The sequence below is a fragment of the Arvicanthis niloticus genome, chromosome 16 (genome assembly GCF_011762505.2).
Source record: "Arvicanthis niloticus isolate mArvNil1 chromosome 16, mArvNil1.pat.X, whole genome shotgun sequence".
Lineage (NCBI taxonomy): Eukaryota > Metazoa > Chordata > Mammalia > Rodentia > Muridae > Arvicanthis > Arvicanthis niloticus.
The window spans coordinates 7,869,250-7,896,479 of NC_047673.1; the positions used below are offsets into that span (position 1 = coordinate 7,869,250).

General features: G+C 48.2%; 2 protein-coding genes across 4 annotated transcripts in view; one reads left to right on the top strand and one right to left on the bottom strand.

Annotated features, from left to right (window-relative positions):
• Nucleotides 1-24,910, bottom strand: part of Pcid2 (PCI domain containing 2) — a 31,988-nt gene extending 7,078 nt beyond the window's left edge. The window contains exons 1-10 of one of the 2 annotated variants that reach the window (XM_076913833.1): nucleotides 24,122-24,910; nucleotides 20,482-20,571; nucleotides 18,583-18,656; nucleotides 17,540-17,607; nucleotides 15,574-15,613; nucleotides 15,079-15,133; nucleotides 7,431-7,534; nucleotides 5,926-6,009; nucleotides 2,960-3,035; nucleotides 2,008-2,149 (exon numbers count right to left, since the gene is read on the bottom strand). In XM_076913833.1, the coding sequence (XP_076769948.1) occupies nucleotides 2,008-2,149; nucleotides 2,960-3,035; nucleotides 5,926-6,009; nucleotides 7,431-7,534; nucleotides 15,079-15,133; nucleotides 15,574-15,613; nucleotides 17,540-17,607; nucleotides 18,583-18,656; nucleotides 20,482-20,571; nucleotides 24,122-24,157 (769 nt within the window). In that variant the 5' untranslated portion in view covers nucleotides 24,158-24,910. The remainder of the gene's footprint in view (nucleotides 1-2,007; nucleotides 2,150-2,959; nucleotides 3,036-5,925; nucleotides 6,010-7,430; nucleotides 7,535-15,078; nucleotides 15,134-15,573; nucleotides 15,614-17,539; nucleotides 17,608-18,582; nucleotides 18,657-20,481; nucleotides 20,572-24,121) is intronic. The other variant, XM_076913834.1, reaches the window with a different exon arrangement.
• Nucleotides 24,911-25,039: 129 nt separating this feature from the next.
• Nucleotides 25,040-27,230, top strand: part of Cul4a (cullin 4A) — a 40,862-nt gene continuing 38,671 nt past the window's right edge. For both annotated transcript variants that reach the window (XM_034520488.2, XM_076913832.1), the window contains exons 1-2: nucleotides 25,040-25,236; nucleotides 25,526-25,641. In XM_034520488.2, the coding sequence (XP_034376379.1) occupies nucleotides 25,089-25,236; nucleotides 25,526-25,641 (264 nt within the window). In that variant the 5' untranslated portion in view covers nucleotides 25,040-25,088. The remainder of the gene's footprint in view (nucleotides 25,237-25,525; nucleotides 25,642-27,230) is intronic.

Genomic DNA, 27,230 nt, shown 5'->3' on the forward strand with positions numbered 1-27,230 from the left:
CACATACATATAATTAACTCAAAAATAAAATGAACCTTAAAAAGTATCTTTTAAGAAAGAAATTTGTTGACAAATATGAGAAATAATGTTGAGAAAGAAAAACCCTTATTCACTGCTGGTGGGAGTGCAAACCAATACACCCATTACATAAATCAGTCTTAAAGAACAGAACCCCCACAGGGCCCAGGCATCCCACATGTGGGCACGAGATGCCCTATCACAGACATCTGCACATCCAACTTTACTGCTGCTCTACTTAACGACAGCAAGGAAATGGAACCAATCTGGACATCCATCAACAGGTGAGCACAGAGTCAAATGTGCTCCATACACAAACTGGGATGCTGTTCACTGTTAGTTAAACTTGAAAGGCACCGTAAGTGGCGCAAACCCCTTAAGAAAAGCACACCCATTCTCTTCTGGGTGCGGGTCCCAGCAAACAGCTCATGAATGTAGCTGCAGAATGGGATTCGGGAAGGTCACTCAGAGTGGGTAACACTAGGGGCTGAGGAAGGACAGAATGTGGGCAGAGGGACACACGCGTCATTAGAGGATGGAAAGCTAATCGCTTTCTAGCCTCACCTCTGCGGTCGCTGGCTCTCTGTTTTATGGCAGACCATGTATAAGTAGGTAACTGACAGCGAGTGCACAAGCTGAGCAAAGCTCCACGGCTTTGGGATGTCCGCCCCAGCTGCACACAGCTCAGCAGAGGACAGAATTTGGACCGCACACGTGTTTCTTTGAGTAGCTACCTTAATCCATCTGCGTGCTGTCTCTATAATTGAGTTCATAAAGTGTGCTTACTTCATTTTTTAAAATAATTTAAAAATAAATCAATGTCCACTTTCTGTCCATAGAGGAGAGCCCAGAGGGCTCTCATGCTCGACACTCACAGAGCTAAACGCAGAGAGCCTGGCTCTGTTCCTGAGGAGGCTCACGAGAGTGGACAGGCAGGCTGCTGTCAACAACATCACCGCACAACTTCTCAAAAGTCACAAACATAAACTACAGAGCAAGGCCTAAGGGCAGCCTTGACTGCCGCAAGGTCAGTCTATTGGGACTTCAGTTACTGAGGCTGCAGTGGGGCCAAGTTCTGTCCCCAAGTTCCACGGAGAGAAAACAGTCATCGTATCCTACTCAAAGAGCACCTCAAAGGAAGGGTGCAGAGTAATGGGCACCTCGACACGTAGTAGGAACCCTACAGAGATCAAGGTCTTCCAGGTGTTATTCACTTGTGTAATTATTTATTGCCAAAATTATAAGCACTTGGAATATAAAGACATAAAGATAGAAGCCAGCAAGATGGCTGGGCACAGGGCTTGTTGTGAAGCCTGAGAAGCCGAGGTCAGTCCCTGAGACCCATGTAAAGGTGGGAGGGGAGAGCCAGATCCACAGTTGTCATCTGCCCTCTATGAGGAAGCCATGGCACACACACACACCAAAACTCACACCACACACACCAAAAATCACACCATACCCCCCCACACACACAAAATAATAAATTTTAAAAATACAATAAATCTAGGTGTGGTATCCCCTCCCTGTAATCCCAGGATACTCAAGAGGCTGAGGCAGGAGGATAACCATGAATTTGAGGTCAGTCTAGGTTACATAGTAAATTCCAGGACAGCTTATGCTACAGAGTGAGACCCTGTCTCACAAAAACAAAGCAAAGAGGAGACTGGACAGATGACTCGGTAGTCAAAAGTGCTTCCTGCTTTTCCAAAGGACCCAAGTTCAGTTCCCAGACCCACTTGTAAGTAACTCCAGCTCCAGGGGATCAAACACCTCCTTCTGACTTCTGTGGAGGCCTGCACAACACACATGGCAGACAGTCACATGGGGTGTGTGCGCATGCTCGCTTGCTCTCTCTCTCATTTGGACTTGGACTACACATCCATCTCACCTTAATAAAATGCAGTCATTCTATGCTCTGAGACTATCAGTGTCCGCCCGGCAAGGCAGACGCATGTCTTACCCGACACTGGAATAGCGCCGTCAACATACCTTGCTTGAAGTCACTGTCGAACATGGCCTTGCGCCCGACGTAGTACTTGTAGGTGACCCTCTGCGCAGTGCTATAGTCGTCTCTCAGATTCGAGCTGTCGATGGCTCTGATAAGAGGCTTACACAAATGGAGTTTGTTGATCTATAATAAAGAAGAAACCATTTAAAATATTGATAAGCAATATCAACAGAACAGGCAGACAGACAGACATGAACTTCTGTTTTGCTTTTTTAATATGAATTTCAAGTCATCAAAATTTCTGTAAAAAACAAAAACTACCTGGTACAGACAACATACAATCGAGAAGCTTGAACTCTGTGAGGGGAGTCAGAGCCAACGCCCGAGGAGAAGCCTGCCTCAGGCCGCACACTAGGACAAACTAAATGTCCCATGAAGTGAAAGCCAGATTCTTAGTGACGTGGGACAGGCTGCCCTTTGCCCACTTGTCTTTATGAAGCAAACTTGATTCCTTTGTCCGTCCACATGTCTACATAGTTCCCTAGTTCCATAAGGTCAATATAACAACACAAGATGGAGGCTCAAGAGTGGCCACATACAAGCCCCATGACAAGGACCAGTCACCAAATGTTCAGCCCTTCTGTCCCCACAGGGCTGGCCACTCAGTGCTCAGAGCCTGTGTCTGAAGTAGCTGCATTTCCATGAGCTATCCTAAATCAGATCTTCATGACCCTCCAGTTCTTACTTGTGTCTGTGGCACAGGACAGGCCCTGGTTCTGAAGAACGCCGCACGGCTCTCTCTGCTGAGCTCTGGTCCTTTATTTAAAACAAAGCCTTGCCCTTGGCAGGCACACAATGACGACCAGCTGTCAGGATTATTAATGTGGGTGTGGCTGGGATCCCTTCCTATTACATTTTAGAAGGCAAACTAAACCAATGATTTACCTAGGCAGATAGAAAACAAGACTTTACAAAAATGCATGCAAAGCAAACCTTAAAATAGATTTTAAATAGCTGGTTCACCAGGAACAGCATCCCCCACTTCTTAGAGTCTTCTATGCCAGCACGACTACGGAAAGAGCAGACAAATGGGATCAATTACAGAGTAAAGCACAGGACAAATCACTACTGTGAGAGACAGTCCCGCAGCCCAAGCCGGAGTCACCAGAGAAAAGGTTCTATTAGCAGCTCTCTGCTCCCCCGTCCCACAGACAGCTGTGTCTTCTCCTGCATGCCAGCCTCTTCCCTGACACACAATGGCGAAGGTCGGAGTGAATGAGTTTAGCCAAAGCAGGCACGCAGTCACCAGAGCTGCCCCCAGTGCTGGCACTGTTGTGGACATCGCTGCCATCAGTGACCCCTTCTTTGACCTCAAGGTCTCCATGTCCCAGCACGACTCTATCCACAGCAAGTTCCATGGCACAGTCAGGATGTCATCAATAGGAAGGCCATCTCCATTTTCCAGGAGTGAAATCAGCCAACATCAAATGAGGAGGTGCTGGTTTCCACTATGTTGAGGAGCTTACTGGTTCTTCACCATCATGGAGAAGGCCAGGGCCCACTTACTAGTAGAGACCAAGGGTTATCCTGTCCACCTTGTGTTGATGACCCCATGACTGTGATGGCTGTAAGCCGTGACAAGCAGAACAACTCTCTCAGCTTTGTTAGCAATGCCTCCTGCACCTCCAACTTGCTCAGCCCTGTCTGGGACAGCTGAGGTCATGCTATCACCGCCATCCACAAGACTGTGGACAGCCCCTCTGGAAAGTCGTGGTCTGTGGCTGAGGAGCTACACAGAACATCCCCCCTGGACTCACTGGCACGGCCGAGACTACAAGCGAGGTCACCCCAGAACTGAACAGGATGCTCACTGGCATGCATGGCCTTCTGCATTTTTACACCCATGTGTCTGCTGTGGATCTGAGATGCCAGCTGAAGAAGCTGCCAAGTATGATGACATCAGGAAGGTGGTGAAGCGGGTACCACAAGGCCCACTGAAGGGCATCCTAGGCTACAGTGAGGACCAGACTATCTCCTGTGACTTTAACAGTGGCACTCACTGTTCTACCCTGGATGCTGGGACTGGCATTGCTCTCAATGACAACTTTGTAAAGATAATTTCTTGGTATGACAACAAACAACAGATATAGTCACAGGGTGGTGGACCTCTCAGCCTCCATGGCCTCCAAGGAGGAAGAAGACCTGGACCCCCTACACCAGAACCAAGAAGAAGAGGGACCTCAGCTGTTGAGGAATCCTTGTCCCAAGTCAGCTCCCAACACTGAGTATGTTCCCTCACAGCTTCTATCTCAGAATCCAGAGAAAAGGAAGCCCTTTGGAGTCCTAGTCTCTTCACCATCAGTGAAGCTCACTACACCTGCCAAGAAAAGAAAACTCGACCCAAGAATTCCAACCCAGGTAAACAGCTGCAGGCGCCCTCTGCAGAGTGAGCACGCTCTGTAAATGAAGGCTGTGAGCAGGCGGTTTTTGGAAGAACATTTTCTCTCCTAGCAACAACAACACAACTATCCTCCTTACACACATAAGGAGGAGCCCAAGGAGGAAGTCACAGAGAGCGATGAATCCACTGTACAGGTGACATTACAATAAGTAACAGCTGAGCGGCCCTAGTGAGGAAATGCCAGGACATTGCTGACCAGGCCCTACCAAAGGCACATTGCCAAGCCCAGCACAGCGGGTCTGTGTGGCTCTGAAGGTCCACTTCACCCCAAAAGCAAACAGGATGCTGGAGTACTTGGAGGGAAATGTACAAAAAAGTGCTTTAAAAAAAAAGGATGATGAGAAATATTGAGATAATTTGACAGATGGACAGGGAGAAGACATGGATAGGCAGACAAGAACAAGTGTAATAAACTCACAGAAGTGGTACTTAGAGGTTGTCCTATAAAATTATCTCAATTATTCTGAGTATTTGTAGATTTTCATGATAAAACATTGGGAAAACAAAACTCAGAGTTGAATTAATTATGTGACTCCCCTCCAAGGAGCTCCCCCGACACATAACTTGTGTGTAGTGGGTGCTGGCCCAAGGGCAGCTCCTGGGAACATGAGACTCAGAACTCAGACTCTAGACACACAGCAGAGACCTGGCACTCGTGGCAGAGAAGCGAGTCCACAGTGTTGCTGGTGTAAACACTGTCCACTCTCCTAAGAGCACAGCCTGCCCGCCCCCCCCCCCCACCCCCGGCAGCTGCCCAGTTAGCGCCAGCACTTTCCCATACAGTGCTCCAACTGGTATCCCCAAAGACACTTGCTCGTGAGTTCAATGTCCTCTCACCCAAGTGTGATAAAGAATTTAGATGTTCAGTCTCCTCCAAGAGCCACGGCAGAAACTCAAATTCTTTTTTTTTTTTTTTTTTTTTTGGTTTTCGAGACAGGGTTTCTCTGTGTAGCCCTGGCTGTCCTGGAACTCACTCTGTAGACCAGGCTGGCCTCGAACTCAGAAATCCGCCTGACTCTGCCTCCCAAGTGCTGGGATTAAAGGCGTGGGCCACCACCGCCCGGTGAAACTCAAATTCAAAAAGCAAATTCAGGCAGTGAGAAGTGACTAGGCAAGCACAAGTGTGCCACACAGTAATACCTTGCTGACTGGCCATGGAGGCACAAGACACAGGCAAAGCCTTCCTCCCTTTGCCTGCCTTCTGGGCAGCATCTGGCTGCTGTGGCACATGTCAACATCAGGCTAATGTTCTGAGAACAGCAAACACTTGGCCACACAGCTGACCCCTCAGCAGTGTGCACTTCCGGCTCTGATCACAGCCGCTGGAACGGGCACAGGAGGCAACTCCCTGCTGGTTTAGAGCAGGCTAGGACCTGCTTGCTAGACACCTATCTTTTTTTCTTTTGCTTCTTCTTCTTTTTTTTTAATTTAAGATTTTTCAAATATATATATCATTACAGCTGGGCATGTAGAATACACCTTTAATCCCAGCACTCACAGAAACAGGTGGATCTTTGTGAGTTTGAGGCCAGCCTGGTCTATAAAGTAAGTTCCAGGATAGCTGGGGGTACACAGAGAAATCCTGCCTCAAAAAACAAAAACAAAAAAAAAACAAAAACAAAAACAAAAAAAAAACAAAGAGGCAAATCGTCATTTAAACATGGATTTGTTCCTTCTTGTTCAGTTCTAACAGTTCATTTTACAGCCCATACTAGACCTTTATCAGACTGTTATTTCAAGTGTTTTTCAAATATGGCTGCTTTGATTGAAACACAAGTATTTTTACTCTGCTTGGTTTTTTGCAATCCAATCTGAGAAACCACGGACAGTTCAAAGGTCAAGGAGGGGGTTATGTCGTGCAGAACTACTGAGCCACAAGGACCCCCAATCGTCCATTCACTAGACAGGTATCAAGCTACTGTATCAGGAAACGGACTGTGAGAGACAAGGAGCCCTCCCTCAGTGGTCTCCTTCATCTCTAGTCGTCAGCATCCACACATGACAGTGCTAAGTGCAATGCACCGTGGGAGCTGATGGGCGGAAACTCCATCCACTGTGGGCTGGGCGGTGAGAGCCTAGAGATGGCTGAGACCTTCGCCTACAGAAGGATGGTCAGTGAGGACCGGTGGTGAGAGGTGAGGGAACAGCTGAGAGCTCTCATCATGGAAGGACACAAAGAAGGGTGGAGGGCAGAACTAAGGTCTCCAACCACAAAAACACACAGCAACAGCAACACAAGCCAGCTAATCAGGAGTATGGGAAAGAGAAGCCTTGAGACAGCTTAGACCTTCAACCATGGGAGGGCAGCAAGGGTAATATAGCAAGATCATGCTCAACTTCACACACACACACACACACACACACACACACACACACACACACACACACTTCCTATAAACACATAATCAAATAACATGATTATATAATTGGTAGAGATGAGTTTTAGGAAAAAGATGGAAACTCTGACAGAAGGTTTAGTTAAGAAAAAAAATTAAACCAGCTATGTTGCAAACCAGCTAAGACAAATTACACAAAATTAAAGGGAGGGGGATGATCAAAAGGATATAAAAAATTAAATATTAAAAATATAATAAGCCATGCAAGCATCTGGGAGGCAGAGACAAGAGGATCTCTGAGTTTGAGACCAGCCTGGGTTCCAGGACAGCCAGGGATATACACAGAGAAACCCTGTCTTGCAAACACAAAAAGCAAAAGAATCTAATAAACCAATCACTTAAAATCCAGATGCTCAATGAACCATCTACAGGAGACTGAACCGCACTAGACAGAGCAACAATGCTCAAGTCAGTGCCGAGCAGAGCTCAGCGTCCCCCCAGGGAGCCAGGGGGAGGAGGCCTGGCTGTCAGAGCTGACAGGGAGAGAAAGCCAGGCTTCGTGCACCGGGCAGAGACCTTCGAAAGTGAAGGCAGAAAGTGTGGCCAGCATCAAGGACTGAGTACAGAGAGAGCTCTTCGGGGGACAAAGCCCCCAGACCCCGCTTACGTGTCACTGGCACAGACTCGGAAGCAGCTCATCAACAGCTCGGCGGCTTTTTCCAGCATGTCTCCAACCTTGCTCTTCCCTTTCTTCACCAGCTGCTGATCTGCCTAACAATACAAAAGGAATATACTTTGTAAAGCAACAGAGGCAAAATTAATGGTGCAAGTCTCCAATAGTGTATGCATCTGAGGAGTAGCCAGTGCTAACCAGTGAGCTTATTCCTACAGCCCTTCTTAGATAGATGCTTTTTAAAACTGATAAGTGTATACATATTTCCCCTATCTGTTCTCAAGTCAAGCTGACACCAGCCCCAGTTGGCCTGGTTGGTCTTTGTCAACCTGACACAAACTTAGACATGGCTGGGTAGAGGGTATCTTTATTGAGAAAATGTGTCCATGTGTACCTGTAGTCCAGTCTCTGAGGTATTTTCCTAATTAGTAACCAATGGAGGAGAGCCCGCCTCATTGTAGGCAGTACCATTCCTGGGTTGGTGGTCCTGGGTTCTATGGGAAGGCAGGCTGAGCAAGCCTTGGGAGCAAGCCAGTAAGCAGCACCCCTCTGTGGTTGCTGCTTCAGTTCCTGCTCTGACTTCCTTTAATGATGGACTATGATGCAGGATGCCTCTGGTGATGGTGTTACCATAGCAACAAACAGCAAACCAGGACAGCAACCTTGACCTAATGCACAGGCCTGCAGCTTCCTCTTGCATTGGTCTCTAATCTTCCCTCCTGTGGACGGCGGTCCAGCCCTGAACAAAGCCTGCTAAGGAGGTAAAGTATCACTCTTACCCTGAGTTTAGAAGAGAATCAGACTCTTCCCATTTTTGAAGCTGGTTCAGAACCTGAAAGCTTTTAGGAAATTAGGGGTTTAGGAAGGTGATCAGGTCTTGAGGCAGCCCTGGTGAATGGGCCAACGCCTTTATGGATGAGGTCCCAGAAGGGCTAAAGCAGTGGCTCTCAACCTTTAATATTCTTTCTCATGTTATGATGATCCCTGACAATAAAATTATTGTCATTGCTACTTCATAATTGTAATCTTGCTACTGTTATGAATCATAATGTAAATATCTGATATGCAGAATATCTGATAAGCAACCCCCAAAGGGGTCTGGACCCAGAGGTTGAGAGCTCTGGGCTATAGAGATGCCTCAGCAGTTAGGGGTCCATCCTGCTCTAACAGAGGATCTAAGTTGGATCCCCAGCATCCCCATTAGCTCACAAGTCCCTGTGACTCTAGCTCCAGGGGTCTAACGCCCTTCACAGGCAACCACACTCAGACACACATACATACACATAATTAAAAATACAAGTAAATCTTTAAATGGGAGGTGGTACAGGGAGCTTTCTTGCCCCACCATGAGGACTGAACAAAAAGACACCATCAGTGAAACAGAAACTGACAGCAGTTTCACTAGACACACAAACTGTCTGTGCTTTGTGTTGGAGTGTTAGTCTCCTTATCAGTGAGGTATGAATGAACATGCTGCCTACAGCTAACCAGTCCATGGTACACACTGTTACCACAGCTGGAATAGACTGAAACAGAACTATAACAAAACCACATAATCATGCGGTTTGGTGAAAGATCAGTGTCAAATGCAGGATGAAGAGGGATGGATGCAATGGCAAAATGTTCACTGAGGTACTCTGCTAAGTAGTGACCAATGTGGGAGGGCCCAGCTCATTGTAGGCAGTGCCACGCTCAGGCAGTGGCCCTGGGTTGTATGGGAAGGCAGGCAGAACAGCCATGGGGACCACAATGTGCTACCCTTTAAGACATGCTTCAGGGCCGGGGGACAGCTCAGTGAAGTAGTAGCCTTACAAGCACAAGGTCCTGGATTAGATTCCCAGAACAATGGTTTAAATAACAAAACAACAGAAAACATGGTGCATATGCTTGTAATCCCAGCCAACCAGCATGGTCTAGTAGGCAAGTTCCAGGCTGATGAGATGAGACCCTGTCACAAGACCATGACATCTGAGGCTGTCTCTTCCTCCTTAAGGATGTGAGTGCAAACACACACACACACACACACACACACACACACGTTTCTGGGGGCTTCGGTTATGCCAATAACAAATAGTCTATGATGATCTGAAAGGCTGTTAAATACACCCCTTCCCCATTCTCAATTGCCTCTACAACGCAGCACCTTTCAATGGAATAAACGCAAACGCAGTGAGACCCAGATGGGCTCTGTTAAATAGAACTAGGTTAAGAGTCCGTGACACAAGGTAATGCCATTCTCTTCTTGTCAGTTAAAATTAACCACCAAAAGATTTATTATTGTTATTACTTTATGTGTATAAGTATTTTGCCTGCATGTATGTCTATGCACCATGTGTGCATCTGCCCATGTATGTCTACGCACCATGTATGCATCTGGTACCCATGCATGTCTATGCACCATGTATGCATCTGGTACCCATGCATGTCTATGCACTGTGTGTGCATCTGGTACCCATGTATGTCTATGCACCATGTGTGCATCTGGTACCCATGCATGTCTATGCACCATGTGTGCATCTGGTACCCATGCATGTCTATGCACCATGTATGCATCTGGTACCCATGTATGTCTATTCACCATGTATGCATCTGCCCATGTATGTCTATGCACCGTGTGTGCATCTGGTACCCATGCATGTCTATGCACCATGTGTGCATCTGGTACCCATGTATGTCTATGCATCATGTGTGCATCTGGTACCCATGTATGTCTATGCACCATGTGTATATCTAGTACCCATGTATGTCTATGCACTGTGTGTGCATCTGGTACCCATGTATGTCTATGCACCATGTATGCATCTGCCCATGTATGTCTATGCACCGTGTGTGCATCTGGTACCCATGTATGTCTATGCATCATGTGTGCATCTGGTACCCATGTATGTCTATGCACCATGTGTGCATCTGGTACCCATGTATGTCTATGTACCGTGTGTGCATCTGGTACCCATGCATGTCTATGCACCATGTGTGCATCTGGTACCCATGCATGTCTATGCACCGTGTGTGCATCTGGTACCCATGCATGTCTATGCACCGTGTGTGCATCTGGTACCCATGTATGTCTATGCACCGTGTGTGCATCTGCCCATGTATGTCTATGCACTGTGTGTGCATCTGCCCATGTATGTCTATGCACCATGTGTGCATCTGGTACCCATGTATGTCTATGCACCGTGTATGCATCTGGTACCCATGTATGTCTATGCACCATGTGTGCATCTGGTACCCATGCATGTCTATGCACCATGTGTGCATCTGGTACCCATGTATGTCTATGCACCATGTGTGCATCTGGTACCCATGTATGTCTATGCACCGTGTGTGCATCTGGTACCCATGTATGTCTATGCACCGTGTGTGCATCTGGTACCCATGTATGTCTATGCACCGTGTATGCATCTGGTACCCATGTATGTCTATGCACCATGTGTGCATCTGGTACCCATGCATGTCTATGCACCGTGTGTGCATCTGGTACCCATGTATGTCTATGCACCGTGTATGCATCTGGTACCCATGTATGTCTATGCACCATGTGTGCATCTGGTACCCATGCATGTCTATGCACCGTGTGTGCATCTGGTACCCATGTATGTCTATGCACCATGTGTGCATCTGCCCATGTATGTCTATGTACCGTGTGTGCATCTGGTACCCATGTATGTCTATGCACCATGTGTGCATCTGGTACCCATGTATGTCTATGCACCGTGTATGCATCTGGTACCCATGTATGTCTATGCACCATGTGTGCATCTGGTACCCATGCATGTCTATGCACCATGTGTGCATCTGCCCATGTATGTCTATGTACCGTGTGTGCATCTGGTACCCATGTATGTCTATGCACCATGTGTGCATCTGGTACCCATGTATGTCTATGCACCGTGTATGCATCTGGTACCCATGCATGTCTATGCACCGTGTGTGCATCTGGTACCCATGTATGTCTATGCACCATGTGTGCATCTGGTACCCATGTATGTCTATGCACCGTGTGTGCATCTGGTACCCATGTATGTCTATGCATCATGTATGCATCTGGTACCCATGCATGTCTATGCACCGTGTGTGCATCTGGTACCCATGTATGTCTATGCACCATGTGTGCATCTGGTACCCATGTATGTCTATGCACCGTGTATGCATCTGGTACCCATGTATGTCTATGCACCGTGTGTGCATCTGGTACCCATGTATGTCTATGCACCGTGTGTGCATCTGGTACCCATGTATGTCTATGCACCGTGTATGCATCTGGTACCCATGCATGTCTATGCACCGTGTGTGCATCTGGTACCCATGTATGTCTATGCACCATGTGTGCATCTGGTACCCATGCATGTCTATGCACCGTGTGTGCATCTGGTACCCATGTATGTCTATGCACCATGTGTGCATCTGGTACCCATGTATGTCTATGCACCATGTGTGCATCTGCCCATGTATGTCTATGTACCGTGTGTGCATCTGGTACCCATGTATGTCTATGCACCGTGTATGCATCTGGTACCCATGTATGTCTATGCACCGTGTGTGCATCTGGTACCCATGTATGTCTATGCACCATGTGTGCATCTGGTACCCATGTATGTCTATGCATCATGTGTGCATCTAATACCCATGCATGTCTATGCACCGTGTGTGCATCTGGTACCCATGTATGTCTATGTACCGTGTGTGCATCTGGTATACATGTATGTCTATGCACCATGTGTGCATCTGCCCATGTATGTCTATGCACCATGTGTGCATCTGGTACCCATGTATGTCTATGCACCATGTGTGCATCTGGTACCCATGTATGTCTATGCACCATGTGTGCATCTGTCCATGTATGTCTATGTACCGTGTGTGCATCTGGTACCCATGTATGTCTATGCACCGTGTATGCATCTGGTACCCATGTATGTCTATGCACCATGTGTGCATCTGGTACCCATGTATGTCTATGCACCATGTGTGCATCTGGTATCTATGTATGTCTATGCACCATGTGTGCATCTGCCCATGTATGTCTATGCACCGTGTGTGCATCTGGTACCCATGTATGTCTATGTACCATGTGTGCATCTGGTATCTATGTATGTCTATGCACCATGTGTGCATCTGGTACCCATGCATGTCTATGCACCGTGTGTGCATCTGGTACCCATGCATGTCTATGCACCGTGTGTGCATCTGGTACCCATGTATGTCTATGCACCATGTGTGCATCTGGTACCCATGTATGTCTATGCACCGTGTGTGCATCTGGTACCCATGTATGTCTATGCACCATGTGTGCATCTGGTACCCATGTATGTCTATGCACCATGTGTGCATCTGCCCATGTATGTCTATGCACCGTGTGTGCATCTGGTACCCATGTATGTCTATGCACCATGTGTGCATCTGGTACCCATGTATGTCTATGCACCATGTGTGCATCTGGTATCTATGTATGTCTATGCACCGTGTGTGCATCTGGTACCCATGTATGTCTATGCACCATGTGTGCATCTGGTACCCATGTATGTCTATGCACCGTGTGTGCATCTGGTACCCATGTATGTCTATGCACCATGTGTGCATCTGGTACCCATGTATGTCTATGCACCATGTGTGCATCTGCCCATGTATGTCTATGCACCGTGTGTGCATCTGGTACCCATGTATGTCTATGCACCATGTGTGCATCTGGTACCCATGTATGTCTATGCACCATGTGTGCATCTGGTATCTATGTATGTCTATGCACCGTGTGTGCATCTGGTACCCATGTATGTCTATGCACCATGTGTGCATCTGGTACCCATGTATGTCTATGCACCGTGTGTGCATCTGGTACCCATGTATGTCTATGCACCATGTGTGCATCTGTCCATGTATGTCTATGCACCATGTATGCATCTGGTACCCATGCATGTCTATACACCATGTATGCATCTGGTACCCATGCATGTCTATACACCATGTATGCATCTGGTACCCATGTATGTCTATGCACCATGTATGCATCTGGTACCCATGTATGTCTATGCACCATGTGTGCATCTGGTACCCATGCATGTCTATGCACCATGTGTGCATCTGGTACCCATCCATGTCTATGCATCATGTATGCATCTGGTACCCATGTATGTCTATGTACCGTGTGTGCATCTGGTACCCATGTATGTCTATGCATCATGTATGCATCTGCCCATGTATGTCTATGCACCGTGTGTGCATCTGGTACCCATGCATGTCTATGCACCGTGTGTGCATCTGGTACCCATGCATGTCTATGCACCATGTGTGCATCTGCCCATGTATGTCTATGCACCATGTATGCATCTGGTACCCATGTATGTCTATGCACCATGTATGCATCTGGTACCCATGTATGTCTATGCACCATGTGTGCATCTGCCCATGTATGTCTATGCACCATGTGTGCATCTGGCACCCATGTATGTCTATGCATCATGTATGTATCTGGTATCCATGAAGGCAGAAGATGCCATTAGATGTCCCAGGACTGGAGTAAGACTGTTGTGAGGGGATATATGGGTGTTAGACATCAAACCTAGTCCTCTGTAAGGGAAGCCAGTGTCAGTAACCACCGAGCCACCTCTCTAGCCCCTACTGCTCTTCAGTTCCTCCTGTCTCAGTTCCACTTGGTTCTTTGCATCTTCTAGCTCTCTTCTGGGAGAGAAGAACATGGGAAGTCCATGTTCTCATTTGTTTGCTCCTAAGTGTCCACTGAAGCACTACTGTGATGGCTGCCTTAAAACCCACATCAGTTCAACAACTGCTGTGGAGTCTGGTGGCATTCTCTTCAGGATCAGTGGCTTCTGGGGTGTTGTGTTATAAAGCTGTAGGCCACATGCATGCGCCCTCTCAGTGGCTCTCTGCTGTGTTATAAAGCTGTAGGCCACATGCATGCATTCTCTCAGTGGCTCTCTGCTAGCCTCGTGTGTCAGTGGGAAAGCAGAGACACCACCTCTTTGTTGGCAAGTTGGTTGGGGCAGAGATTCCCACTATTGCTGCTGCAGACTTGTTTGTGGAGCACTGGAGCAGACAGTCTGACAGAAAGTGCTGCTGTGTGGGGCAGTTACCCTCTCTTTCATAGGTCTCATCCCTGCCTGTGGCGTTTCTGTGTTCTCCTTGCCAGGCCCTCATCAGAACAGACAGGAAATTCCATCCATGTCACCGAGCTACGTGAGCTTAACATTCCCCAGGCCTGCAACTGGCTTAGTGAGAAGAGAGAGCTGATCTGGAGCCGGAAATCACCAACAGTTTTTAAAACCATAAAGGGTCTAAGGCCCAAAAGATGCTTCTGTGGCTCCTCGAGGGAGGCCGACTGGAAAGTCCAGGATCTGGACCCTTAGTAACCACCTGAGTCCTCAGCACAGGCCACAGCTCAGAAGTGAAGGAGGAAAGCTGCTCCATGTCAGTCCACTCAGCACCACAGTGGCCCACCACTCTCCAGAGAGGGCCTGTCCGCATGGACACAGATGACAGACAGACAGACAAGCTGCCGCCTGGTCTTCCCCTCCGTACACCCAGATACACCCCACTTCCTATTCATCCCTCAAAACTGGAAATTAAGCAGTAGGTGGTCACCCAACATATTTAACTTCAAACCAACAGGGATAGGAAATTAACTTACATTATTGGCAAATATCCGAAGGTCAAGTGCTACTGCATACATGACAGGCAGAGCCCTAAGGACGAAAAGCAAGTATGTTTGAAGAGCTAAAAGTCCAGCATCCTACCACTGACACCAAGGCTATTACCCAGAAGCAGGTCCACACCCTCCGAACTCGTCCTGCATCTGTCACACAGACACACTGCAACCCCAGATTCCCATACCACTGTCCTCGCCCCATTCGGAGAACTGGACCCTGGTCTATCTGGGAGGGAGCCCCCAGAACTTTGTCCTTCTCAAACTCCCCACCACCAGCAAACGGCTCCATATTAAAGACGCTGAGTCTCCAAGTGGGAGCTGCAATGTGTAATACACAGTCACCAAAGAGGTGGGTTGGTGATAAGACAGTCTGGTGATAAGAAACCCTGCAGTAGCTCTTACTACAAACTTGGCCACGTCAGTCTAACCCAAGCCCACACTGACACCACCTAACCCAGCCGTTCCTGTTTCGCTTACCAGTTATCTTCTTTGTGAGCCTGGAATGCTCGAAGGAAGGATGTGCTGTATTAAGGAAGGCATGACACACAAAATTTAAGAAAGACTACTCTCAGTAAAAGTGAACTAAGGGATAAAGTGTGCTCTAGATGACTGTAAAATCTTAAAGGCAGAAAACACACCACAATATCCACATGTCAGCGGCCAAGTAGACTCAATGCATTCACTTCATACAGACGGGCATGGGGACACACCTGAAATCCTAGCACTTGGGAGAGGAAGGTTCCAGGCCAGGCACCATAGTATGACCCTGTCCCACAATTAAAAAAACCAAGATATATGTACATACATGGGTGTGTGTGTGTGTGTATGCTGTGTGCATGTGTGAACAAGTCTGTGTGCATGTGTGTGTATGTATGTGTGTGTACACAGGTCTGTGTGCATGTGCGTGTGTGTACAAGTCTGTGTGCACGTGCGTGTACGTGTCTGTGGTGGCGAGAGGTCAACTGTGGGTATCATTCCTCAGGCCACCCACCTCCTTTTCTGAAAGAAGGCCTCTCACTGGGATCTGAAGCTCATCAGTTAGAGACAAGAAGCCCCCGAGATCTGCCTGTCCCCACTTGCCCAGTGATGGGATCACAAGCACACACCACCACGTCTGCCTTTGTTGTGGGTGCTGGGGAACCAACTCAAGTCCTTATATTTATGGGCAAGCCATTACCAACTGAGCTATCTCCCCAAGCCCGGCTATGAGACTTTTACATTCTCCTCTACATTGTACTTGATTTCCCCGAGTGCACTGGTTATGAGCTACATTTAAGTGGTCAAGAATCTGTACTATAAGGTTTATTTTACCAACACTAGAATTCTGAAGTTTTAGGGAGATTTGGATAGTAGCATCCTCTTCTTAGTGTATTTAAACACAGTAGTTTTCAAAAACTAACTAAAATCTAGAGCTCTACAAATCCGTAGCATGCTCTCAGATCGTGGAGTGACGGCAACACATGTATGTGAGCCCACTCTTCTCTTCCCAGGCCGGGTTACGGGCACTAAGGTCTACCCAGTCTCTGTAGGAACACTTGCAAAACATCCTTTCTTAATTAAGTCTTCAGGTTGGTATGCAAAGTAATGGCTTCACTCTTGCATTGTCATATATAATGGTATTGTCAAAACATTAATTTTGCCTGGGCATGGTAGTACAGGCCTTTAATCTCACAACTTGGGAGGCAGAAGCCAGTGGGTCTCTGTGAGTTCAAAGGCCATTAAGAGCTAGTCTATAAACAAAATAAACAAACAAAACATTATTCTTGGAGTTAGGGATGACTCTGTGCTAAGAGTGCTTCTGGTGTAAGCATGAGACCCTACTTAATGCCTCAATACCTACATGAACATCTGGAAATGGCTGTGTGTGTCCGACACCCCAGCACTGGTAGGCTCAGACAAGTAGATCCCAAAAGCTTGCTGGCCAGCCAGCCTTGTCAAAATAGCAAACCCGCAGTTCAGTGAGAGATCCCACCTCAAGACATTAAGGCAGAGGCAAGACATCCTTTTTTGGCTTCTGACCACTGTGTGTGCACATTTATATACACACACCACACACAAACACAAACTCTGCTCTTCTCAACCAAATGAAAGAAACCTACCCTCCATGTATGCAGTGATGACATTAAGGAGAAGGGAACTAAGGGACTGATTGGAGGGGAGGGAGAAGGACAAAAAGGATGGGGTAGTGAGGCATGGGAGGGAATGTTTTCAAAGTAAATACAGTGGCATGAAAAGAGCCTCACGTAACCCTGTATAGTATACATAAATAAAACCCAATATACTGAACAGTGTTCTTCCTTACTATGTAAGTACCTGGGGGAGTCTTAAGAACCAGGCTAAACTTAGGAATCTAAGAGATTGTGGTTCTTTTTTAGCTGAAGGTTTGAACAGCTGGTCCAATGTTTCCAGACCGTGAGCCTCAGTAACACATGTGGTAAAGGATATTGGACTATCACCGTCTGGCACTTGTACGCTTCTATGAAGTCGTGATTCCCCACAGCATAGGTACACCTGGAAAAGACATCAGAGCCTGAAGAGCATCTACACACCAGATGCCACATCAGCCCAGGGTGCAGTTCTCTCACACCCCCGTCCAACCCTCTCGTTCTCCTTCTTGGCAGAGAACCACAGATGGAGGAAGCGCCAGGGACCACTGACTGAAAGCAGCTGATGGACGTGAAGCCCACAGGGTTCTGACACCACTCTGTCAAGGGCCAGAATGAGAAATCCTTCAGCTGCTCTGAGCAAAGTGACTGCAGACGAACATGGCCGTCCACGTCAGTGAGCCTCCACAGACACTCACTCTGTCTCGGTTCCTGCTGGCAGTGAGCCTCCACAGACACTCACTCTGTCTAGGTTCCTGCTGGCAGTGAGCCTCCACAGACACTCACTCTGTCTAGGTTTCTGCTGGCAGCCAGAGCCGGCCCATCAACAAATCTGCAACCTCACTGCAGAGAGCACCCAGCTGGGAAAACAGGGATGTCTCTTGCTACAAGAAACACTACTGGCATCCCCAAGTCTTTCCAGGCCTGGCCCAGCTTGCTCTGAATACAGCAGGATGCAGGCAGGCACAGTCCTGTGCACATAGCTTCTGGATCCACAGTTCTGTCTGAAGTGCCTGACACACTGGGGTGACAGCAGCAGACAGACCGTGTGAATGACAAGAAGCTTGGCTCTGTTCTGCCTAACTCAGATTCTTTTTCTTTTTTCCCTATAAGGCAGAACTATTAAAGCCATGCTGTGCCACGAGACAAGTGCGACCTCAGTTAGTTATTACAAATACAAAAGGACCGTAGAAACACCAAGTGTGACACAAGAGGCACATGACACATTTGTCTACTTTTCCAAGTTAATTATTCACTGCTGCAAGCAAACAATGATGCATGATAAAATCAGAGTGAACAAGGGGTGTGTTACATGCATGCAGCTGTGTGTTACATGCATGCAGCTGTGTGTGTGTTTGTCTTCTTACTGTCAAAAGATTACCTTAAATGAGCTGCAAACATTTCATCATAAGGGGGTTCCAGAACTTGCTGGCATTTCTCTTCTGGAGAAGCCATCTAATCCACAAGGAGAAAAGGCAGGGTAAAGTTAGGGGCGTCAAAAACACCGATGTATAACTAGAGCGTCAGATGAATACTCTTAAAATTTCATAGCCTAAGGAAACAGTTCAGTTTGGCACTTCTAAAGGAAAGGCTCATCACTCCACCAATGTCTGTATTTCAAGAAAACAAGAAGCTCAAGAACCCAATTCAGTTGTTTGCTGCAGGCCAGAAAAGCACTTTCATACATATTTTATTTGGTGTGTGTGTGTGTGTGTGTGTGTGTGTGTGTGTGTGTGTGTGTGTGTGTAATATGTGCCTGTAAGTGTAGGCCCACATATGCACATGTGCCACATATGCACACACCGAAGTCCAGGCTTGCTCAGCAAGGACTTCTACTCAACTGTCCATGTCATGGGCTCTCACACATATTCCAGTACTTAAAGCTAGTCAGTCAGTCAGTCAGTCAGTCAGGAAACCATAATCAACTCCTATGGCTTTAATAAACAAGTGTACAGCTCCTTCCATGAATAAGGTCAACAAGTTAATGACCATGTCATGTGAAGTCACTGCACAGCTTCCTATGGGGAACAAGTGTCCTAGGTTAAGGGCCAACAGTAATTTCTAACTTTCTCTTCCTTCCAGTGGTGAAGAGTGGACAAGCTGAGCACACCTTTGAGGATGAATTTTACGTGTCGTCATGTGACTAGCCTTAAAGCACCTGGGATGAGCGGATGTCTGGAATAGGTGACTGTGTGAAAGACATATCCTTGCCCAGTAGAGTGGATACCCACTAACCTGATGAGGAGCTCAACAGGAGCACAAGTAAGAAAAGAGAGCACATCCTGTGGCTCCTGACAGCCGACTGAGCTGAGACATTAGCGCATCTCAGGCAGGCCTGGGTCTACCCACAGGCCTGGGACTCAGGGGCAGCACTGCCTTCCCTGGGCCTGCAGCTGAAGACGGCAGGTCACACAAGGACCTTCTCAGCCTCTATAACCACACAACCCACAGAAATCAATCTCAGTGTATATATAAATTATGCATGTATAAATGTATTCTTATTAGTTGTTTTTCTAATAGTAAACTAGTGCAAAGTGAATTAACAGGAAAAAAAGTCAGTGAGAACTCACCAGTGTAATACAGACCCACACACCTACACACAAAGGTGGAGACCAGAAAAATCACCATTCTAAGCCAGAGAGATGGCTCAGCAGATAAGAGGCTTGCTGCCAAGTCTGATGGTTTTAGTTCAATCCCTAGGACCCACATAGGGGAAGAAGAGAACCAACTCCCATAAGTTGTCTCCTGATCTTCAAACACACACACATACACACACACACATACACACACACAGACCATGGCACATATATGCCCAAATACATATACACAAAAACAAATGAATAAGTATAATTTAAAATTAAACTTAAAGGAAAAAAGCAGAAAGAAAATAAATCACTATTTTGTAGTTCCTCCTGAAAACACTGACTCAGACATCGACCATCAGTGTGAGCCTACGAGATGAAAGGTCAGTGGAATACTGTCCAGATGGACCTACGTGATCACACACACAAGCCCGTCATCTCAGCTGAATGGCAGCCAGCACAACGCTCTCACATAGGGGTGCTGAAGCCAAGTGAGCTAGGCTCTCTTCAAGAAACTTATAAATTTTCAAATGGGAGTGGTAATATTAGTTTCCTTTTACTCAAACTTCCGTAGAAAACTGACAGCCCACAGTTCTCTCTAGATGCCTGTGTATAGCCCTTCTTACCTGCAGACTGACAGCCAGCATCCCTCACCCTCTCCATTTTCTTTAGACACTATGGGTATATCCACCGCCTACCTGGAGCCGTGGGTTCGCAACATGAGGGTGCTTGAAGGACACCAGCTCTGCACAGGATGGTCCATCTCTGTTGTCGATGGCTTCATACACCTGAAAAGATGAAGGAGACACTTGAGCAGGTAGACAAGATCTGTTCTCACAGAGCCTGAGCAATGAACTGTACACCGTAAGAGCAGATTCCTCCTCTGTGAGAGGCTACAATAACTAAAATGTAAAGTTATCCAGGAAACAAATATATTTCAAAATGGGATCTTCCGAGGGTAAGAAAACAGTTAAGCCTGAGTCCTCCAAGGCAGGGAGCAGCCCCCAGGACTATTCACTCCTGAGTGACTTCCTTTGCCAGTGACCTTAGAGATGGCAGGGGGAAGGAACCCTAACACCAGTAGCTCTGGATGTCCATAATCACCTAACTGTGCCTAAAGCCTAAAGAACAACTTAGCTGGCAACGGGCACAGTTCCACAGGGCACTGCGCACAGGCCTGGACTCCCTAAGAAAGCCCCATCAGAGTCCTGCCTCAATAATGAGATACGAACTTAGGAGTGGGCAAGAAAATAAGGCTGGTGTCAGGCCTTAATAAGCAAATCTTTTTAAAAAATAAACAAACCTTAAAACAGGAGCAGGGGCGGCAGGGGTTAGGATGAAGCCCCGTGGTCCTAGCATGTGCAAGTCCTGGGTTTAGTCCCCAGTACTCTTTTAAAGTGTCTGGTCACGCCATAGATACCTCATCCCTGGCACCCAGCCACCTGCCACAGGTGCTTTACCAAACGATAACACAGAAGCTGCATCCTCTAAGGTTAGACACTGTTTGGACCATGAATTTATACCCCAAGCAGCACCTGTGCACAACATCCTGGGCTGGCACGTCAGGGGAGAGTGTTCTTCAGGAACTCCAGGAGACATCTCTCCCAACTACACTAGGTCTTCTCAGGTCCTAGTCAGTCCACAGGGGTACCACCTGCTCTTAAACCTGACAGTTCCTTAAAACTGTACACATTCTTTCTATCTATTGAAAACCCACAGCAAACATAACTGATACCAGGCTTGTTTTATAAGTGCCATTCCTCACTGACAGCAAAACTCCTTGGAGAAAGGGTTGATGCCAGAGCTGGGTCAGGGAAGGCTTGGATGAGCTTAAAAACATGTGGCCCAAAAAAAGGCTCAAGGAAGGACAGGGACAGGTTCAAAAGCCACAGAAACCAACTGAAGCAGCTTTCAGAAAATCTGAGCTTCCAAAGGAGTACAGTGGTGATAAAGTATAACTGGGTATTAAAAATAATCCATAATGTGTGCTGGGTGTGACATCCCATGCCTTTAATCCCAGCACTTGGGGGACGGAGATCTATCTCTGTATGCTCAAGGAGAGCTGGATCTACTTAGGGAGTTCCAGGACAACCAGGACTATGTACAGAGAACACACATACATACACATACTCACACACACACACACACACACACACACACACACACACACGTACACATATATACATACATATATACATATCCATAATAGTTTTTAAAGAAAGAGTATAAGGGGAATTATTTTTTAATATTTACTTTTTATTATTTATTTTAGCTGGGTGTTAGTGGCACATGCTATTAATCCAGCACCTAAGAAGCAGAGGCAGGCAGATCTCTAAGTTCAAGGCCAGCCTAATCTACTGAGTGAGATCCAGGAGAGCCAGTGCTACACAAATAGAGCCTGTCTTTAAAAGCAAACAAACAAACAAAAATTGACTAATTTATTTTATGTTATGCACTGCCATGTGGGTGCTGGGAACTGAACCCAAGTCCTCAGCAAGATCAACAAGTATCCTTAACCTGTGAGCCATCTCTACAGCCCAGAAATTATTCCTTAACCTAAAAAACAAATAACAGATACTTATAGAAAGAGGGTCAAGATGTGACTCAATGAATGACAGAGAACTTGCCCAGATGCACAGACCCCAGCTTCAGTGCCCAGATGCACAGACCCCAGCTTCAGTGCCCAGATGCACAGACCCTAGCTTCAGCGCCCAGATGCACAGACCCTAGCTTCAGCACCCAGAATCACATAAAAAAAAAATCAATTCAGAAAGGAAAACAGGAAACCATATCCTGGCCAACTGATACAGTACCTGGTTTGGGAAAGAACCCTCGTAAGGGTAAGCCACCTCTACAAGAGGAACTGGAGGACAGAAAGCTCACAGACCCACATTATCCAGAACAAGAATGCATGCAGTGTGCAACATGATTGCACTCTGGATTCAAAAAAACAAATCCTAAGGAAAATTAAGAGTTACACACATCGGTGTCAAAGTTCTCAGGCTACTGAAAGTATCGTGGTCACAGGGAGTGTCCTTGTTCTTAGGGCTATGATGTCTATGATGGTCTTTGGCTGTGGGTTCTGAATTAGAGGTGTGTTAGAGCTGCTAACCTTGGGAAATGGAGTATAGTTTCCTTCTGGTTTGACCTTGGAGAAAAGTAGGCCTCAGTCTTACTGTAAGGGGTGGATTCCTCAAGCTCCATGTTTCTCTCTGAAACAGAGCAGGCATCCCTTGTAGCCCATCACACCACCACTATGGAACTGGGATACCCAGGAATCAGCACACACACACTGATGCCATGCCATTCCCTATGATAGGAAGGAATGACCTTTATTCCTGGCTCAAGCAACCACGAGAGTAACCGGCTACCTTACTAACCTGCAAGGATGGCAAAATTCAACCAACCTAATCCCAACAGCTTCTGGGAAATTAGCATAGATATCACAGGGAAGGAGAGACAATTTGTCAACAGGTAGCCATTGGCCAATGTGTTGAAAAAAAAGACTGGTCTTTTGACCAACAATAAGATAACTGATCTCCAGAATCAATATCTTGCTAAGTATTAAATAACTGCACTATAGAGCCAGAATCTGAGTCTGAGTTTCAACTGAGTTTCAACTGATGTTTCTGAGCTGAGAAGACATGGGTTAGCCACCTACCGAGCTCTTCAAGGAGGGCCTTGTGATAGAATCAAAGTGAATATATATGCACACACAGCACCGACAACAGTGCCGCTACTTAAGAGGCACACAAGTACTACTTCTAGTACACTAGTGCCCAAACTGAGGTGCTTGGGACAGGAAGCGGGGGCCTTGATAATAGAGCTAAGTGCAAATCCAAGATTCATAACCAGCATGAGCAGCAGTGTAGTGAGTTAAAACGTTCATCAGACTTTCCTATCTGGCTGCCTCTTGTACCAGGTGTATTGCCTAGTGGGATTCACACCTTCAACGCCTTAACAGGCCCTCTCTCCTAGGTTTGTGGAGAAAACGCAAACACAACCCTCCGCCCAGATGCAACACTGTTTGCTTGTGCCATTCGCAGGCTTTGAGCAAAGCCTTGATGGGCACCGCTGCCAAGAGACACAAAGTGCTTCGTGCAGACAGTGCTACTCAGACAGCCGCTTCTACAAGTGGACCCGATCTTGCTACCTCCACCTCGGATCCTCCTCTGTCCCATCGGGAAGCACCTGCAACTTTTGAGTAAGGCAGGCTGCCCACTGCATGCAGCAGACCCTCCTCTCCTCAACGCCAGCTGCAGGACCCCCGGCACCGTCCGACTCGGCCCCAGGACTCACCCCCGTGGCCAGTATGCAAGGATACCAAGCGAAACCCACCTGCTGTAGGTACTGGTTAATGGTGATGTGCGCCATAGTAGCGGCCGCGGGCGTTAAGCGCCTCACTTCCGGCGCAGGTCCGTCTCCGCTTCTTGTCCCTACACTGTATCCTCTGCACTTTGGTTCCGGAGCGGGTGGCGCGAGCTGAGCAGAGCTGGCGCGAGCACTTCTTTTTGGTAGCTGTCAGTGAGGTCGCTGGGACGCCTCAGGTCCGGCGGGGGCGCGCGCGAGGACGGAGGACTGACGTGGAGGAGTCCCAACCGACTTGGGAACGTGTCCCTGCGTCCCTGATCACGTCTGTGTGCTAGTGACCCGACTCCTCGTACTCCTCACCCCTTGCCCGATGAGGGTGACCCGCTCCTCAACCCTCAGTGTGCAGAGGTGCGCCTGGCTCTCTTAGAACAAAAGTCCAGATCCCACTGGGAAGACGTCCCGCGCGCTCCTAGCACCCGCTGACGGTGTGCCAGAGTCCTCCCATCCCCCTTCCCTGGAGCACCCCAGATCAATGGTTGCAGCGTATTCCGTCCCCCAACCCCCGACGTGCCACCGCACGGAGCATTCCTGAGCCCTAGGTGTGAGGTGGCCCCGGAGGCAAGGTTGTGGGGTGCTTTTATCCACTCAAGTCTTCGCCGGGGTGTCCCGGCCCTCGATGTGACGTTGGGCAGCCAGCTCCCGAGCACACGGTGCGAGTGTCACGGCGCCCTCTCGCGAGCATTCGTTGTAGAACGTCCACGAGTCCCCCGAGCCCTCCTTGGGCGGAGTCCGCGCACCGGAGCCGGATCGTTCCGGTGCGCGCCGCGGCGGTTGGACCTCCGGCGCGCGGACCCGGCCGCGAGCAGAAGGAGGAGGAGCCGAGCGCTCACGGGCGGAGCCCCACAGGAGGAGGAGGAGCCGGGCGCGCACGGACGGGGCGCAGGGCAGGAGGAGGAGCTGGGCGGCGCGGGGCGGGGCGGCGTCCGGCCCAGCCATGGCGGACGAGGGCCCTCGGAAGGGCAGCGTCTCGGCTCTCATGGGCCGCACCAACGGCCTCACCAAGCCCGCGGCGTTGGCCGGTGGCCCCGCCAAACCGGGGGGCACGGGCGGCTCCAGGAAGCTGGTCATCAAGAACTTCCGAGGTGGGTGCGCTCCGGTGAGGAGCGAACGGGGCGGTCCGCAGGTCGCGCGCTCGGACAGGGCCTCCTGGGGCTGCCCGGCCGGCCCTGTCCCCGCGCCCCAGCCCGCCTTGTTCCCGCACTGTCCCGTCTCGGCGCTGCAGCCTAACTTGTCCCTGCACCTCATGCTCCGCCACGTCCCCGCGCCCCAGCCGGCCCTGATCCCGCACCTCCTGGCTGGCCCGGCCGGGCCCTGCCTCGGTGCCCCGGCCTGTCCTGTCCCCGCGCGGCCGTTGACCCTCTCTCCCCACAGACAGGCCGCGGCTGCCTGACAACTACACTCAGGACACGTGGCGGAAGCTTCACGAGGCGGTCAAGGCGATCCAGAGCAGCACATCCATCAGGTACAACCTGGAGGAGCTGTACCAGGTGAGCGGCGGCGAGGGCCTGCGAGCACCGGGCTGTTTTCCTCCTCCCGCAGCCACGGGGGCCGACGCTAGGGAGGCCTGCCCGGGGAAAAGCTGCGGCCCGAGCCTTCCCTAGCGGAAGCCGCGAAGTCCTGGGTCAGCAGGTGTTTCTGTGGATCGCCGCCCTGGATTAGTGCTGTGTGTTGAGGCTTAGACCAGGCTGCTTAGGAGGTGTAAGTTTTCCCATCACCAGAAGAAAGGAGATGTTTGGAGCTGAGAGGCACAGGGCTCCAGTAGTCTGCAGTGCTATCAGAATGCCAGCTTATGATCCATAACACACTTGCTAGTAGGGTCACAGTGTTGTGACGAACCCCCCCTCCCCAACACACACACTGTTTTGTTGTTTAATTACTGCAAATAAGGTTGCAGACAGATTCGGGTAGTTTTAATTTAAAGATGCGTTTTGTCTGCAGCAGGGAAAAAAATTCGTCAGAAGTACATTTTGCTGTTTCAAGCACACTTTTCTGTCATGGTTTTATACAGTATTGTTTGCAAAATAGTCTATCTTTTAGTTCATGATAGAGCATATAATTACTTATGTGTTACTTAAAAGTTACCTAAGAGGCTTGTTTTGTCCTGGTTACACACTAAGTGTGTTGTAAGTTACAGAAAGCACAAGAAGAACAGTAAGCAGTAGTGCCCAAAGGGATCTGTGACCAGCCGATCACGCCGAACCCCAAACTCCCAAATCCAAAACCTGTAGTGCACTCACACCTGACCTCCTCTGCCTGGCCTCAGACGGAGCACAGTGTACGCTAAAACTATTGAATAAAATGACGGTCGAGCTAGGGCCAGCCAGATGACTCACTGGGTAAAGCACTGGCAGAGCAAGCTTGGCAACCTGTGTTGGAACCTCAGAACCCTCAAAAAGGGGGAAGGAGAAAACTGACCTACAGACTCTTGATGTGACACAAACACAGGTACACATCGTCTCCACAGACGATGATAAACAAGAAAGTCCTCAAATTGTGTTCAAGGGATATGGGATATGAATTAGCTTTGTTTAGACTTGATTCTCATTCCCCAAGTACATCATTGTGCACATCTGAATCCAAAACACTGGTGGCCTTGAGCATTCTGGGTAAGGGACCACTGGCCGATAGTGACAGATTGGTATATATATGTGTCTGTTCTTTGTCTTAAGTTTTTGAGTTGATTGTGTATTGAGGGAGAGGATTTTATTTAAGGTTTTGTTTTTTTGTTTAGACAGGGCTCACTGGGTAGCCTTAGCTGTTCTAGCACTCACTAGTCTGACTCACGGAGATCCTCCTGCCTTTGTTTCTTGGTGCTGGGATTAACATTATGCACTGCTACACCCGCCTAAAGGTTTACTTTTATTTTTATCATTTTAAGTATGTGCTTATGAATACAGTGTTGGGGGCATATAACATGGGCTCTGATAGGTTTATTTTACTTTTTCAGGGGAAGAGAGAGTGAGTTGGTTTTATTTTTTAAGAGATTCACTGTGGGGCTGGAGAGATGGCTCAGCAGTTAAGAGCACTGACTGCTCTTCCAGAGGTCCTGAGTTCAGTTCCCAGCAACTACATGGTA